Genomic DNA, 17,739 nt, shown 5'->3' with positions numbered 1-17,739 from the left:
TGGGGCAGGGTGATTGATTACTGATGCCCAGCCAACTATTAAACTAATTAAAACAATTTAAACTGTTAAGAAAATTTTGTGTTTTTATTGTATCATGAGGCATTGAAACATCCGAACAAATCAATATCTGGGCGGTGAGGCAGCTGCTTTCTCCTTCACTTCTTTGGGTTACTAGAGCAACTTGTCAGTAAATTAAAAAAAAAAAAAAAAAAAAAAAAGACAACCTTTTGCATTACTTAAGTCTTTCCAAGGCATGCGCTGGTACAACACAAACTTCTCCTGTCAGATGCAACTAGTCTAGCATCCAAACATCATGCACAATACCTCGGTAGCAGCAGCGCACTGCGCCCGCTCCCACCGCGGCCCTGCTCGTTTGTGTATGATATTTGGAGCATCTGGAGGAGTGTGAATAGTATCAGGAAGAGGAGGGAGGAGGAAACAGCATGAGTGCCTGGCTGGGAAGAGGTCAACCGAAGTTGTGCAGGGCAAGCCTGAACATGTCATTGGTGCAAACCCAAGCATCATTGATGTTCTTTAATAGGAACATCTGGTGGAACCCCATGATGGGGTCTTCATCAGCCTGTGAGGAGAAAAAAAATGATTCAGTTAGTGGGCCAAAGAACAGGAAGGTAGTTCAGTGGTAGCGGAACAGGACAAAGAATTCTGACTTTGGGATCAGAGCCTATTGTCTTGGACTTCAATTCCAGTATAGCCAAGGGATACTTGTGAATGGGAAATGATATAATGTACTGGGCACACAGGGGCTACAGTTGGTAGCTCACACTGCTGCATGCAATTAAACCAAAGAGGAAGTCACCAGTTAGCTACTGCAACAGAGCAGAGTACATACCTGCTCTGAGCTCATGTCTCTAGGCATAGTGATCAACTGGAAAGACTTCTGCAGTGCTCACCGCATAACTTACAGTACCTAAAAACTAAATCTTAGTGTCTATCTGATTACTATGCCAGTTAGTCCAATTAGGGGAAACTGCAGATAATACTGTGTCCAGGTAGGTGAGAAAAGGCTCAAAACTGACTTCACACTGTAATCACAATTCTATGGAGCAAAAATGAAGCAATGCCACCACGTACTGTTTCCTATCATGTCATATATAACGTTTGTAATTAGAAAAGAAAGGCAAAACACCTTCAGCCAAACTGCAGAAGACCGGATGAAGCCTAGTTAGGGTAGGAGCCCAGTTAACCAGCTTGGTCTCCGACATTGCTGGGTTTTCTGAGAGTTATCATCAGCAAGAAGGCAAATCAGTCTTTTGGGGATTCTGAGTTGGAGAGAAACACCAGAATGAACCTAAAGCCCGGTAGGAATGGGCAATGATTACTGACCCTACCCTGGAAAGTGGGAACTGAGCCCCCTGGAGAGACCTCTTCACTCCCAAGAGCCTATCTGAGCACAAACTCTGGGCAGGGCATGTTGAGCAGGCAGGAAAAACTGACAGGAAAGTCCAGGCCAGAAGGCAGGTCCCTCTGGATCCATGGCAGAGGCTTAGAGACCCCTTCTCTCTGCCCTTGTATTTGACTCAGAAGGTCCCACCTAGCCCAGGGAGAAGACATATAGGCCTTCAGAGCCCCACGGTGACACAGGCCCAGGAGAATGGGACCTGGTCAAGAGGCAACCAATTTGTCCTGCTTTGAGAAGGAGAGGCTTTTCGGCTTCAGTCTGCTGGAGCACAAGAGGCAGGAATTCCTGGGAGAGTTCTTGGGGGACTGAGGAGCTGAAAGCTTTGAAGAAGACAGGTCTTGAGAAGAAGAAAGGAAAGTGCAAAGAGAAGCAGGAGTTCCAGGAATCTGCTTTGCTCAGCACATGGAGGAGCCAGCAGCCAGCTCAAGGAGTGGCAGCACAGACTCCAGCAGGTGACTGGGACTCAGCAGCCAGCTGGCCCTTCTAGGGGCAGCTGCCTGCAGAAAGCCCACCTACACCTCAGGGCAGTGCAGAGGCCCAGAGCTTGGCACCATAGCTCCATCCTGCTCCTATACCTCTTGTCCCTTTTCCAAAAAGGCTCTAGACCAATACTCTCCAATATTCTATAACAACAGAAATAGTCTATGTCTGGGGGCACTTGGGTGGCTCAGCTGGTTAAGCGTCCAACTCATGATTTCTGCTCAGGCCATGATCTCAAGGGTCGTGAGATGGAGCCCTGTGTCAGGCTCTGTGCTCAGTGGGGAGTGTGCTCAAGATTGTCTCTCTCTCTCTCTCCCTTCCTCTGTCCCTTCCCCCACTCGCACTCACTCTCTCTCAAATAAATGAATCTTAAAAAAAATTTCTATGTCTGCATTGTCCAACAGGCAGCCACAAGGACTATGAGCACTTGAAACATGGCTAGTTCACTTGAGAAACTCCCTTTTAACTTTATTTCATTTTAATTAATGTAGTTTAAAAACCACCATTAAAATTAAAATATAATTTAGAAATGTGACTAGTGGTTATTGTATTGAATTACACAGCTCTAGATGCTTTGGGAGTCCCCTGATAAGCAGGTCACATCACAGAGAAGGCTGGGGTGCAGGGTTCTCCTCTGCCTGCCCACTCGTCCCTACCACCAGTCTTAAGAGGCAGCAGTTACTATTACCTTGAGCTGGCCCACAACCATGCTGATAATGCAGCTATCTGGCGTGGGCTGATGGTCCTGTGCCGTGATGCTATGCTGGATTTTCTGGAACGGAAGGCTCTGCAAGAGAAAGAGTGTGTGCTGTGCTGCGGCCAGCAGGGCAGGGAAGTAGCTGCTTACAACATGGACCTGGCCCTTACTTACAGACAACTTCTCCACAATGGCAGCTTTCCCCTGGAACTGCTGTCCCTCCCACGTAAGGCATGATGCATCAATCTGAAAACCAGAAAACATGAGGTCAGGGCCTCGTTTGGGAAAAATGAGTCTAAGCCTCAGTTTCCTTATCTGTAAATCAGGAAACTGAAGGTAGCTTCCATACTTCACAATACCAACAATCTCTTTAATTAGACTCTATCTTCCCAGAGCCCAGGCTCTGAAACACTGACAAAATACAAACGTATTTAGTAAGTTTGTTTCACAGTTTTTATTCAAGAACTTATATGGTCTCTGATATGCCTGAGTCGGAGGCTGGCTATACATGGCCAAGGCTAAGCCAAAAGTCATTCTGCTATGTGGTCAGCCAACATCAGTCCTAGAAAAGCCCATGAGAAGTAACTTTGAAACAACCTATAGTCATCACTATCTCTAGAGCTCAGGCCAAGTTCTACTAAGGCCATTCCCATAGGGACATCCATAGGGTCAGGGAAGGATGGAAGCTGACAAAGCCTCCCAAGGCCTAACCTGGGACCCTCCCCCCTTTCATCAATATGCAACCCACTAGCTTCCTCCCCTCTCCTCCAGATTTCCCCTGCCATAGCTTTCAGGGGCAGAACTCAAAAGTGCCTCTGCTACTTACCAGCCATAACACTTGGCAAATTCCTTATTTTTATGAGTCTGTTTCCTGATCTTTATTTATTTATATATATATATATTTTAAAGATTTTATTTATTTTAAAGAGAGAGAGAGAGAGCTCGAGCACAAGTGGGGTCGGGGGGGCAGAGGGAGAGGGAGAAGCAGACTCCCCACTGAGCAGGGAGCCCAATACGGGACTCAATCCCAGGACACTGAGCTCATGACCCAAGCTGAAGACAGACACTTAAATGACTGAGCTACCCAGGCGCCCGTTTCCTGATCTTTAAAGGGGACATGTGCTGAAGATTATATGAAATGACACAGATAGGGGTGCCTGGGTGGCTCAGCTGGTTCAGGTCTGCCTTCAGTTCAGGTCACGATCTCAGAGTCCTGGGATTGAGCCCCATTCAGCTCCCTCCTCAGCGGGGAACCTGCTTCTCCCTCTTCCTCTGCCTGCTGCTCTCCCTGTTTGTACTCTCTCTCTGTGTCAAATAAATAAATGAAGTCTTAAAGAAAAAGGAAGGGGGGGGGGAAGAGAGGAAGGAAGGAAGGAAGGAAGGAAGGAAGGAAGGAAGGAAGGAAGGAAGGAAGGAAGGAATGACAAAGATAAGCACTCTTTTTGGACCTTGCTAACTCTCTTCTCTGGGTCAGGACTCTTTAAGTTTGAGAAGCAATGAGGCAGAAACGTCAGGATCCCAGGGTCAGGTAAGTTCAAGTCTTTAAAATTGTGACAATCAAATAATACATGTGCTGAATTTGGCTTTCCACTGGTAAGATCTCTTTCTTTTCTTCAGACTTGACCCTGACTTTTTGGAGAGAGATACAGAGTGCTTTACCCACAGTCAGGCTCTAAGGCTATGCTGGATGACTCCTATCACTTCCACTCTGAGCAGACCTGCTAGGCATGGCCCGATCCATCACATTTCTGTGACTGAGTCTTGGGCAGAGTCAGATACAAGTAGTTCTTGGTGTATATGAACATCATTAAAATAGCACCAAATAATGCTTGCCTAGAAGGGTTTCCCTCGGGCACCTGGGTGGCTCAGTCAGTTGAGTGTCTGACTTCAGCTCAGGTCACGATCTTGGGGTCCTGGGATCGAGCCCCGAGGCGGGTTCCCTGCTCAGTGAGGAGTCTGCTTCTCACTCTCCTTATGCCTCCCCCCAACTCATGCTCTCTGTCTCTCTCAAATAAATAAAATCTTAAAAAAAAAAAAAAAGAAGAAAGAGAAAGAAAGAAAGAAAGAACAAAAGAAAGAAAGAAAGAAAAAAGGAAAGGAAAGGGAAGAAAAGGAAACAGAATACAAGACAAGACAAAATTTGCACTGAGGATGCTCATAGCTGCCGCCTCCAGAGAGCACCATAAGCCCTAGCACCTGCCTGCTTGTGCCCAGTCTGGAACTGGTGGCACTCCCAGGACCATGGAATGGCAAGCCCAAAACACCCTCTCGAGGATACCTGGATCCCTACTCTTACAGGATGACAAAAGGGAAAGTGTAGACCAGGTAGTTGGGCTGGCCTCAGGCCTCCTGTCCCATGGACAGAAACTCAGATAGAAAGGTGGAGCCAAATCCAGGGAAGGCTGCTAGAATTCGTGAACTGAACAGGCTAGTTCAATATCCGAATTGATCCCCTGGAGTCCCATTCAGGCACTAGAGCTGAAGACTTACATAAATTGCGCCTAGTTGGGTTCTGTCGTTATCAAATAACTGGTAGTAATGTTGAATGAAGCTGGATCCAATCTGCTCCCAAATTGGCTTGTCTCCCATTCTGGAGAGTCACCCGGCCTCGCTGAGACCTGCAAGATCAGCAAGACAGAGAGGGAAGTGTTGGTACCAAGAGAGCAGGAGGGAGCCAGCTGCTGTTTCTTCACTGACCCCCAACCCTCCTGGCCTTCTTGAGCAGAAAGTCCTTTGCTGAGGTCTGTATTCCCAGGGAACATAGAGAGGCTTTCAGGAACTGGTAGGAGACCCCTCCCAATACAGACCAGCGCAGGGAGCCCAGAGGTGGACCAGACTCAGTCCCTCCTTCAAGGAGCTCTGGATGATGAAACAAAGGGGTGCCAGGGATGTGAAGCACATAGGATGTGAGCTGAGGATGAAGCCAAGACAAAGAAAAGTCAAAGCAAGCCCTTCAATACCCAAAGGTGGTGCAGCTTTTAAGGAGAAGCTAACCACAACACTCTCCCACATCTTTTCATTTGATCCTCTCAACAACCTGCAAGGCCAGAGTTACTACTATTCTTCCCACTTTGCAGGTCAGAAACTACAGATGTCTGTGTGTAGAGTGTCTTCTATTGCAGTCCCCAGTCCCATCAACAGTGCCCCAGGGCTGTACTGGCAGGTGAAGGAAGACCCAGTGAGGGGGGAGATGGTTCCTCAATGCCCCACTTGCAATAAAACAGCAAGGGACCCTCCATTTTAGTCTTGGGAGCAGTTTACTTCTTTTAGCACAGATAAATCTCTTCACTTCATTGACAGGGTTACCCCTACCCACTTCAGAGCTGCAGACATGAGTTCAAAAGATCAGAGAGTAATACTGAGGGGTGTTGGGAGGGGAAATGGAAGCTGTGACGGGGAAACATGTCATCCTGTTCATACCCCCATCCCAGCACTGCCTCTGTTGGAAGGGGCTCCCCCTCTCTGGTCTCTGAGGGGTAAGGGAGACCCCCCTCACAGCTACAAACATCACAGCTCCGAGGGTGCTAGATGGCAAACTCGAGGCCCAGTTGAGAGCCACTCTGGTTTTGTTAGCCAGCCCCCCACCCCATAGGAAGCCTACATCTCACTGAAGGATCCCATGACAACAGACTTGTATGTTGTTCTGTAGTTGGGTCTGACTACCTCCCCATCTCCTGATAACAGGACTCTGAACCAAAGCGGTGAGGAGCTGGGTTCGACTCTGGCAGACGACGATTACTATGGTGGAATCTGATGCAAGTTACTGCCCCAAGGGCCTCAGCTTCCTCCTCTGTAAAGGGGTGGAACCCTGATGTTGCCAGTGGTTGTAAAGCCTCACTAAGGGAACCTGCTAGTCCGCTCCAGTCCCTATGACCTCACCCAATGCCAGGGGAGCCAGCTGGGATGGATAGGGTAGGGGGGCAGTGGCTTATCCCCAGTCCAGCCAATCTCCCAGCCTATGACCAATACTCCAGCCAATGAAGGGCCAGGAAGATGAGCTAGTTTTATTTTAGGTCCCACAGGAGGTGGTGGCACTAAAAATAGAAGCTCAGCGCTGGGATGACTAAGAAATGTCCAGGAAAGTCTAAAACAAGCAGAAGAGAAAGCCTGGACCCAGCCACGCCTGCTACACTGGAACACAAGGTGTGTCCCAGTTTATACTCTGCCAAGAAACAAATCAACAAGTGGGAAAAGCAAAGGATCAACAGCTAGTCTCAGCTGCTGTCTTGGTCACATTTCCAAGGTGGCTATACCCACCCCCCATCTCTGCTGCATCTCAAATCTCTGCCCCTTCCACCCTAGTATTCACTGTTTGGCTCACCCACTGTGGCCCAACCCTACAGTTCCTTACCCCAAGATGTCTTACTCAGCCTCCAAGAGCTCTGCGGCAAAGGGAATGCTGGAGGAATGGATAAGGGCCATCTCTCCCTCTGTCCTCAGCAAGGTGGGGCAGCCCTCAGGGAAGGTCTTGGAGAAAGAGTATGCCCGTTTAAAGAAAAAGCATAAGCAAGTGTTTGGGCACATGAAAAGAGATAAGGGCAGGAAACCAGGAAGCTGGAGATGAAGGGTGACGGGAAAAAAGGCTAAATAAAAGCTGATCCAAAGACAAGAAAACTGGTGCCATGTGGTAGGACAGCAATGCAGAGGAAATGTGGGAGTGTTTTTTCCTTTTTCAATATTGTTCTTAAGGTGTGATAACTTGCCAATATGAAAACTATTTGGCAGAAATAGTGGAGTGAAGAGGGTGGAGGGATAAAGGGACAGAAGGGCACTCTGGTCTAATGGGGCAGAGCAGGGCAAAGTGAGCTTTCCTAAGGAATGAGATGCTCAGGGCTCCCAGAAAGAGTGAGAAGGAACCTTCGAAACTATGTGGGTTGAGGCCTTTTCCAAGTAGGATCCCTGAAGCCAATACCAACCTTGTTGGCCTGCTTGACCCTGTTGTGTTTATTTCCACGTAGTAATCATGACAGCCATGTGGTCAGATCCCACCGTCATCCCACTTTACAGGTGGGAAAACAGGTTCAGCAATCTGTCTTGCCCCAAGCCCATCTAGTACATCAGGGCTGATACTGAGTCTCCTGGTCGAAGCCAGTGCTTTCCTGTTAACTTTGTTCCTGGGCTCTAAACAACAAAACTGGCCATGTCCCTTCTCTACAACAGCCTCACTTTTTTTTTTTTAAGAGATTTTATTTATTTATTTGACAGAGAGAGAGAGAGAGCCAGCAAGAGAGGGAACACAAGCAGGGGGAGTGGGAGAGGAAGAAGCAGGCTCCCAGTGGAGGAGCCTAATGTGGGGCTCAGTCCCAGAACGCTGGGATCACGCCCTGAGCCAAAGGCAGACGCTTAAGGACTGAGCCACCCAGGTGCCCCGACAACAGCCTCACTTTTGGATTAAACCCTGAAGCTCCACAGGTGGCCATCCACACCTGTCCTATCTCCATACCATTATCTCCTACCTTCATCCAGCTCCACACACAGACCAGAACTCTCTGAGCTTGCTTACTGGTTTTTACCCCACCCCCACTCTATGAATTCCCCTGCTGGGATGTCCCCCCTCCCCTCATCTGCCTGGTCAGTTCCTGCTCTTCCTTCAATTCACTATTCAGACTCCCATCTATTTGGGTCCTCCTTCCCCGACTCAAATGTTGACCCCAGCGCCATGTGCAAAACTGTATCAACACAGCCAGGGCCCACTTCTCTGCCTAAAAACTGCAGCTCTGGGCTAGGAGGGTTCCAGTGTGGTTCTGGCAACACCCACTCCACCCCACCCCACCCCAATCCCCTAGCACAGAGTGTGGCTCAGCAAACTACAGGACCTAGAGTTTCTGACTCCAAATTTCCCACAAGCTTTCAACTCATGGCTGGGAGGCAGCATTTCTGCATCCGGAAAAAGAAGCAGGGAGCAAAGCGCCCCCCCATCCCCATGCAACACAGGGAGGGGTCTGGACCAGGCTGGGAGGATGTTCCCCTGGATGGCCAGCAAGCCCTGACCTCGCTTCTAATACATATACCGCAGAAAGAACAGTCTGAAAAGAAAAATGCCAAGGCTCAGAAGCAGCCTCACATCAGATTGGGGACTGACCTTCATGACGGCTTCTCCTACAGTTCTTCCAAGAGGGCCGCTGACCACGCCATCTCCTGCTTCACCCCAACAGTCCGCAGGCTGACTGAGGCCAGGCTCCTCGAGGAGCAGAAATGACCTTGATGACCTCTCGCCCACTGAGCATCAGCCTTCACTGACCTTTAGGTCTCTGTGGGTGCAAAGACCCTCTAAGAATGTCTCAAAAACTGTGGCCCTCTCCCAATAAATTTGCACAGAGGTAGAGATGCCCCAGCCTTGTGAATAATTTCAAGTTGTTCACACTCCCTGAGGTTCAGCCATAGACCCCAGGTTAAAACCTCTGTGCCAGAAGACCCCATTAGACCACAGAAAAATTTCATTTCTAGCCTCAAATTCTGGTGTTTCCAGTGATAAAACTTAAATAGCAGTGCCCAGCTGATAACATGTTATTTTCACTAATGCATATTAGACATAGAAATGTGCTAAGAGCTTTCTGTACATTTGCTCCTAATACCCTGTGAGTCAACTCCCACATTACACTTCAGCAAAGTGAAGCTCAGAAAGATTAGCTAACTCACTCAAGGCCATGAGCCTAATGGATGGTGGAACTGGATGAAACAGGGTTTAATGGACTCCAGGGGCAAGGCCCCCAGAGACAACTGGTCAGAGATAAAAATGAGCAGACCACACCGGTGGAGAGAAGTGCTCCTGGACAAGTGAGGCTGAAGCCCTGACCTCTAACCTTGACTTTCTCAGAGAAGGGCAAGACAGGACTGAACCAGGGCTTCTGCCTCCAAACAAAGGCACCAGGCAGATTTTCACACCAAAAAACAATAGGCGTTTTCATGGGGGATGATCTCACAGTTTTCCCAAACCCACAAAGTCACAGCTCAGTTCTACCACCTCATCAAATCAGAGAAAGATCCTGGCCTAACTAGGCCTGGGGCAGGGATGGAGCAGGAGAATGATGGGGAAGAAAATGCCACAAACTCCAGACGGATACACAGAAAGACCCATTCTTGTCTTTTTTCGAGCACCCATCACCAAGGTCTACAGGGAATGCCAGCAGATAGGCCGAGCTTCTAGTGGGATCCTTGAAATCAGCATCAACTATGGCCATTACCCTCACATGCCCTATGGCCCTCAAATGTTCCCAGTGACTTCCCTTCCTATTCTCCACTTACAAAGTCTCAACTACTTAGCCTGCCTTCAAGGCCCCTGGGTGACCTGCCCTCCTGGCTGTCCAACCTCATCTCCTACCACCCCCTCTCCCCCCTCCTCTACAGCCAGTCAGGGCATTTCCCTGTTTCTGGAACATGCTGAGACTGTTCTCACCCAAGGGATTTGCAACTGTTTATCCTTCTACCTGGATCACTATTCTCCCTGGATCCTCATGTACCTGGCTCCTTGTCACATATGTGTCAGCTCAAATGTCACCTCCTCACAGACACCTCTGACCACTCAGTCTAAAGTAACTGCCCAGCTACTCATTTCACCATCTTGTTTTGTTTTCTTAGCACTTATCACCGCATAAAATAGTCACGCTTTAACATATTTGTTTATGACCTGTCTCCCTGACCTAAGGCAGCCCTGTTCCCATGGTGCCTGGCCCAGCCCTTCTTCTCTGGAGGAGTGAATTCTGGACAAATCCTGCTGAATTTAAGTGGCCAAGTGACCCACTTCCCCTCCACCTCCACCTTCTGTCCAGGTCATCAGGAAACAACCCTTTGTCACCAGTCATCTGTCTGTCTGAGGGTGGGCCAAGTGGGGCTTGGCCCAACCCCCTCTCTCATTTTCCAGACTCTGGTCACCTGAGGGAAAGCTGTGGCTCAACAGCAGGCACACAACCACACCCTCAAGATCTGGCCTCTAGCCTCCTCCTCCTCTCCCTCACTGTATGACCCTCAGATCCTTTCTCCTCACTAATTGTGGGGATGTTGGGGATAATAAACTGAGAGTATAAAAGCAAGACTCAGTTTCAAGGAGTCAGTCAGGTCCTAAGTGAACCCCCAGGTCAAGAACTAGAAAAAAAGGTGGTTACCTCACTCAGCCTCCTGCAAGGATACCACCATGTCGTGGAGCAGCCTCGACATAGAGCTGGCAACTGCCTAGTCCATCATTCTCCTGCCTGAAGTCTGGAGAGCAATCAGCCAAGGTCTGGTGCCTGAATGGCTGGCCGGGACAGAACCCTTTCCTGGGGCAGACCCAAGGCCTAGGTGCCCCCAGCACCCTAAGGGCTTTTTCTTCCTCTTCTGCCTGGAGGAGGGATCCAGAGCTTTTGGGCTGCCCTGGCTGGCTCAGAAATTGAATCCTGAGACCTGCATTCTGGTCTCTCTGCTCTGTACTTAGTCCCTGAGTAGCCTCCCTTTCCCACATCACTCAGAGATCTCTGGCGCCCCTGTGCTAGATAGCTCCCATCCATGAACTGAACCCCAAGCTATGAAATTGCTGATCAGGTACATATGGACTTGGCTCCCCACTTGGGCCTGAAAATCCTAAGTGACCACCCCCTGGTCTGCTACAACCTTGCCTGGAGAATGCTGTCATGACACTCTGAGACTGAGGTGAACAGAGGAATAAAGGGATGAACACGGAGTCTCTAGGCTGCTGAATGGAACGTCTTCTCTGTAAGCCAGTTACATTTGTTCTCTCATTTGAGCCTCACAGCCAGAAAGCTAGTATGATTATCATCATTTTCTAGACGAGAAAACCCAAATTCCAAGAGGTTAAGAAAGAATTCAAGACGACACAAGGCCAGTGGCATAGCCAGCATTAAAACGTCTCCAAAAATGGCCTGGATTGGAACAGCTGAGAGCCAATGCTGAGTAGCAAAAAGCATAGAGGTAACAAATGAGATGGTGAGGAATGAAGCCTAGATATTTTCTTGCCCTCTGAAATCAGCAAGTTCCATGCCTTTCAGGATAGAAAGCCCTGAGTGCATGCTCAGCTGGTCAAAGCAGGACTACACCATAGAGACAAGTGAGAACTTGCATTCACCTCCATCTGAAACCACCTCTGCCAGTGGAACCAATGTCTCTACACACAGACATCACTCCAGGGGGCAGCAGTCTCTGCCCTGGTGAGACCCAGTGGCTCTGACGAAGTATGCGAGGCTTTAAGAAATAATCATTCCATAATCTCCCAGTTTACTGAAGCAAGCAGCCCTGAGTTCCCAGGCACGTCAAATACACCTGCCTCAGGAGGGGGAGGTTCTCCTCCTCCGGGGTAAGCCCCTCTCTAGTCTCAGGGCTTAGGGAGTTGGCACATAGTAGGTACCAGCAACATACAAGGACTCGGTATTAATACTTTGCTAAGGGCAAAAGGCAATCTTAGCCCGGCCCCCAGGATCCTGTAAGTCTACTTAAACATATAAAAATTCCTTCGGGGTGCCTGGGTGGCTCAGTCAGTTAAGCGTCTGTCTTCAGCTCAGGTTCTGATCCCAGGGTCCTGAGATTGAGCCCTGCATGGGGCTCTCTGCTCAGCGGGGAGCCTGCTTCTCCCTATCCCTCAGCTACTCCCTCTGCTTATTCTCTCTCTCTCTGTCAAATAAATAAAAAAAAATCTTTAAAAAAAAAGAAAAGAAAAGAAAAAATTAAAAAAAAAACTAACCTAAAAAGCAAAAAACCTCCATGAGGAGGTTCAACTCAACCCCAGCCCACCAGAAATCCTGCTTAACTTTCTTTTTTCTTTTTTAAAAATTTTAAAAGGCTCACTAACAACCTTTCTTCTTCATTGCTCTAATCATTGCAGAGCCCCCTCTTCTGCACAGGGCCAAGAGCCCCTGCAGGTTCCTTCAACTCAGCCCTAAGTACATAATAACAACGTTACTCCCTTCCCCAGCACCAGGACTGGGCAGGATTCATTCTTTTACCTTCAGCCTCAGCCCGGAGCCTGACACACAAAAAGTGCCAAAGAATGGTTGCTGACTAACACTAATCATTGGTGAGAAAGGAAAAGAAAAAAAAAAAAAATCCAAGCAAGATACTAATGCCCCAGTAAGGGAATCCTAGAATTTTTTTTTTTTATACAAGTGCCTTCCAGTTCTAAAATTTGAGAATTCTGTGTCATTCTTAAACCATTCATGCCACCCCAACCCACCAATTGCAAAGACAGCAGAATAAAGTAAGATGTGGCTTGGAGAGGAGAAGTACACTGCATGTCACTAAAGGAACTTGTTTTGAGCTTTTTGAGAACCCAGGCACCCTCACACCCTGCCATGGTTATGCAGCCGCATTTCAACTGCCCCTTGCCAGACTCCACTTCCAAGTCAGCCCTACATGAATAGAAGGTGCAGACAGATTCTGAAGAACCTCAGGATTCTCCTCTTATCTCCGAGATACAGATGGCCTGGCAAGTGCCAGAAAGGTCAAGGACTTCTGGGGGTCAGGATGCCTACCAATGCTAGCTAAGCCCAGACACAGAAATTATAGAAAACTTCTAGGGTTGGAATGAGAGGGAGAGACCAGAATTCCTTCTACTCCTGATGCCATTGTCAGTGGTGATGGAACAGTAGCAAGAAGGAAGAGTATCTTTTTGACCTTGAAGGAAACCATTGTCATCCAGTCACCTAAGGCCTTGGAATGCAAACTAATCCATAGATACAAGCCTAGCTCGCCTGAAACCTGTGTCCTAGACAGAACCAACCCTGACAAACTAGAGAGGGTCTTGCCAACCCTGACAAACTAGAGAGGGTCTTGAAACAACTGCTTCTAACACTAAGAGATTCCATCACAGCTATCCTATGTATGTCCTGTGGGCAGTCCCTCCTTGTTGCCCATCTCCACTAGCAAACCAGACCCTTCTAAGCCTGCTGAATGAACCCGACTTCCATGTGCTTGCGGGCCAGGATATGGACAAGGAGGTTTGAGTTCAGAATGAAGCGATGTGCTGGTTAGGAGATCTGGACAGATCTTTGCCTGTCCTCCTTAACAGGGAGAATGACTAGACAGAGCAAGAAAAGGAAAACTTCCAAGGCTAGAGCCCAGTGACCAGAAAAACATCACCTGTGGAAATATTAAAGGAAAAAAAAAAGTCCAGGGGTGGTGGCTTTCTGCATAATGGGCCTAACTCAACTTTCCTAGGAGACCTGCTTGCTGCCGAGGCCAGGCCTGCAGAGACTTAAATGTTTCCTTAATCCTTGCAAGAAATATGGCTCAGAAGCTACACTGGGTCAGAGGAAATCAAGGCTCAACAAGATGCTTCTTCCCCAAGCCCCAAGTTTCTCTCTGGACTGGTCCCTTAATACATCATCAGTAAATCAGAAATGCTTTTACAAAGCTAGTCAGAAGACTACTCTAAGGGTAGATATTCCTCTTCTCTCAGGACTCAAAGGGGTGGCTGGAGCCATCATTGAAGGCAATTTTCCAAGTCTCAACCAGCCTCCTGCCTGTACACAGCTTACTCCAGCTAGTGGGAAGTGAGCAAGCGAGTGAGGGAAGTCTGACTTTCTGCAGCTTTCAGCTCTAGTTCTCCCACCCAGGACTCAGAAAGGCCCCAGAGAGTCTGAATCTGAGCCCCACGGCCTAAATGTGTCCCACCACCAAGGTGGCTTCAAATCCAGTCTCTAGTTTGGCACTGGATTCATGGTCCTCAGACCTGGATTCTACTTTCCTGTCCACTAAATCCCATCTTATCACCACCGTCCTCCTGGAATCATTCTCTCTGTGGGAGGAGGGCGGATAGCTCTGAGAAGGGCAAATGTGAAGATTAGGCTGCGCCAGGAGGTCTAATAACGTGGTGGGGGCTCACACATCCAACCTCACCTCCTTGTCTCCCTTCTTCCCCTCCTCCACTAACTAGGCCGGCCAACCCACCCACAGCTGGGGCCTGGTCCCCCATGGAAGGGCGGGGTCTGAGCTACCAGTCCAGCGCCGCTCATCGGATCAGGCCAGATCCTCCAAGGCTGGCGGGGGGTGAAGTCCCATGTGGAACCCCCTCCCGCCCCAGATTCCCTGACCTGCCCTCCACGCAGGAACCTACGCATGAATTCCAGAGTGGGAGTTAGGTTTTGTGCACTCCCAACCGGCAGACAAGCAGGGGAGAGTACCTACATCCTAGCCTGGCTAGGGTCGGGAACCGGGTGAGAGTCCTAATCCCGGGCTGCAGCAGGAAAACGCCCTTACCCAATGCTGACTCCGGAGCGAGCCGGGTGGCGCTTGCCCATCCCCGGATCCTTCGCTGGCGAGCGGCAGGACGTGGGGCTGGGGTCGTCCCGCTAGCCTGCCTGCAGAGCTTGTGGGACTCGGGCAGGCCGGGCTAGGCCAGACGGGGCGGGGCCCGGAGAGCCCCATCCGGGTGGTCTGGACCAGAGAAAAAAAGGCCCGCCCGCCGCGCAGTCCGGTGCACCCGCCATTGACACGATACGGCCGGATAGGCGCCTGGCTGTCTCTCTCTGTGTTCCCCCCGGCCGCCGCCTCAGAGGACCGGCGGGAGGCGGAGCCGCGCGCGACACATGGCCCCGTCCCCGCGCGGCTTCGGGCCGCCGGTGGGGGGGGAGGGGGACGCCCGGAGACTGGCAGCGGAGGCTCCGAGGGGCCCAGAGAGCGGCTCCAGCGGCCCAGCCCCCGCCCCGGCGCACTAGCCCCGACACTCACCCGAGGGGCTGGCACGATGGCGGCAGCGGCGGCGGCGGCAACCCAGCGCGGTCTGCGACCGACTGTCCCTTCCCCCCTGCCTTCCCTCGCCACCCCGCTGCACTCTGGGAAACGCAGTCTCCTCGAGTTCCTTTCTGGCGTAGGTGTGTCAGGAGAAAACTACAGTTCCCGGTGTCCTACGCGCCGAGGACCAGCCACGGCCCGCGGCGCGGGAGGTGAGGCTAAGCCGGGGAGGGAGGCTGCCAGGGCGAGCCCCTGAGAATTGTGGTCTAGCGGAAGCCTCTGGAACACCCGAGGTTGGCGCCAGGCAAGGGTCAGGGCTCAGTTGTCGCCAGGTCCCAGCTGGTCCGGCCCCGCCCAGGTTGCGCGGGGGTTTGGAGCAGTCCCCGCCTCCGTGGGAGTACGGCCTGGCGCTAAGCAGGCCCAGCCGCCCCTCCCGGGGCCCCTAGGCTGTTTCCGCTCCCAAACTCTCCTCCCCTTTGGTGCTCTAGCCACCCCCCCACCCCTCCCTTCATCTCTTCCGAGCGGTGCTCTAAAGCCAGCCAGGGCGGAACCCATAGCGTCTGCTGTCCCAACATTCCTGCGCCCTGCCCGGCCCAAAGCTGGTTTCGAGCTGTCGAGCCTTTCCTTTGGGCTGGAGACTCAAATGCTCAAAGGGGGCTCAGCTGGAGACATGATTACTCTTACACTTGTACATTTGCGGCCTCCAAAAACATTCTCATAAGTTTTTTGTTGTTTGTTTTTATTTTTGTATCAGGCAGGGCAGCTAAGAGTTTCATTTCTATTAATGAGAAAAGAGAACTGGCTCACCCAAAATTTTCCCGTGATTTAAGCGACCAGATTGTCAATGATCTGTGTCCCATCCATTGCCCTTTCATCATCCATTTCCATCATTTCCTGAGCAATGCAAACATCTGAAGGCCTGTGTCTAAGTCATGCCTGTTGGGGAAATGCTCTGCAGCTAAGCCAGGTGGACCACAGGTACGGAAAATACTATCCTGGCAGCTCCAGCTTTCCCTCCTGGCCAGAGATCTCAGTACTCCTGTTCTTCCATAAGTTTTGCACCTTCACCTATACACACACACACACACACACACTCACTCACTTGCTGGGGATGGCTGGTAAGACCAGGTCTGCACTAATTTGCCTGACTAGATGCTTATTGCTTAGCCAGTGAGAGCTCTGCATTGTCCTGTTTGTGGTGCATCTGGGACCGCCCTTGTTCTGAGCGGTCATTCCCCCACCCCCAAGAAGCTAAAACACCCCCTGGATAGACTGTATGCACATAACCTCCGGACACCAGAGTCTCGGCCAGAGCCTGGCCAGAGCCTGTCCTGGTAGTGCTGCTGAGAGGTCCAAGTGAGCCAAAGCATAAACAGTGTGCCTTCAACAAACAGGAGCTAGGATATACTACGCAGCATAGACTGAGTCTGCGAAAGCCCTAACTCCTAGTGGAGAGTGGGGACATGTGAGAGAGTGGCTCAATAGCTGCCTACAAAGGGCTTCAGTCCCAGCTGGCCTGGAAGGGCAATGCTGTGTTTCCACCACCTTATTTATGATTAGCCAGAACTAACACTGGGAAGGCAGACATCCAATCCCTTCCCCAACCAAGCACCTGTACAACCTATACTCCACCTCTCTTCCCCACCAGAGACTTGTTTGTTTCTCAAGTCAGTGCCAAGGGGCCAGGAGGAGATCAGAGACTAGAGAAACATTTATCATTTCAGTTCACGGATACAGGGAAAGCCCCCAGGGAAGTGGCTTTTTCTAAAGTAACAGAGAAGGGATTCATTTTTTTTGGAGCCCAGGAAATGTCCATTTGTGCCCAAGCACCCATAGTAAATAGGGCTAGCTTTAAAGGCTTGCCTTTCCCCACTGGCTTTGAACTAAATTATTTGGACCTATACATAAAAATTTCACCTCACCCCTGCCTTATCTGAAGAATAGAAACAGCCAAGAGAATGAGTCAAGGGGTCACAAATCCCAAGTACTTCACAATGAAAACGTACCAAGGCCAAGGTATCTATATAAGAGTTCTTATGTGTGCAGGAAGCATGGCTGGTTCCAGCTGTGATCTTCACTATGTAACTGCAAGCCCATGTGTGCCTCTGTACTAGGGCTAAAATGGTGAGTGAAATTCAACTGCAGGTGAAAATTCATGAGGAATTCAAAACCCTCAAGAGAAGTGAGCAGTCACAATTTGGTTTAGCTCTCAGTTGCTCCTTCTCCTAACCCACGGCAAACTGGGACCATTTGGTAGTTTCCAAACTCTTTGGAGTGAGCTGGACCAGAACTGTGAGAACCTTATGAGGCCACGGTCCATGTGCTCAGGGTCCCTTTATGGACAAACATGGTCAATGAAGCATTTCTACTCTCAGAATCAGCCTGGTCCTTGAGACCTAAGGTAGAGGCCTGCTGGGAGGTCTACTTCCCCACCTTTCAGGGATACTTAATGAGTCTTTATAAAAATAAAGTGGCGAAACCCAAA

At 50.0% G+C, this 17,739-nt stretch overlaps 1 protein-coding gene across 4 annotated transcripts; it reads right to left on the bottom strand.

The window, feature by feature from the left end:
- Positions 1-60: 60 nt before the first annotated feature.
- On the bottom strand, positions 61-15,673 carry NUTF2 (nuclear transport factor 2). 4 transcript variants are annotated; one of them, XM_034672517.1, is made up of 6 exons: positions 15,252-15,673; positions 8,680-8,848; positions 5,088-5,215; positions 2,772-2,843; positions 2,589-2,687; positions 61-580 (listed from the first exon to the last, which is right to left on the bottom strand). In XM_034672517.1, the coding sequence occupies exons 3-6, from the start codon at positions 5,184-5,186 to the stop codon at positions 467-469; spliced, it is 384 nt and encodes a 127-aa protein (XP_034528408.1). In that variant the 5' UTR covers positions 5,187-5,215; positions 8,680-8,848; positions 15,252-15,673; the 3' UTR covers positions 61-466. The 4 variants fall into 4 exon arrangements, with proteins under 4 accessions (XP_034528408.1, XP_034528406.1, XP_011222253.1 ...); XM_034672515.1 differs by lacking the exon at positions 8,680-8,848 and having other exon boundaries at positions 15,252-15,671; XM_011223951.3 differs by lacking the exons at positions 8,680-8,848; positions 15,252-15,673 and adding an exon at positions 14,781-15,196.
- Positions 15,674-17,739: the final 2,066 nt, after the last annotated feature.

This window comes from Ailuropoda melanoleuca, chromosome 12 (genome assembly GCF_002007445.2).
Source record: "Ailuropoda melanoleuca isolate Jingjing chromosome 12, ASM200744v2, whole genome shotgun sequence".
NCBI classification, from domain to species: Eukaryota; Metazoa; Chordata; class Mammalia; order Carnivora; family Ursidae; genus Ailuropoda; species Ailuropoda melanoleuca.
This window is presented reverse-complemented; position numbering and strand designations above follow the sequence as displayed.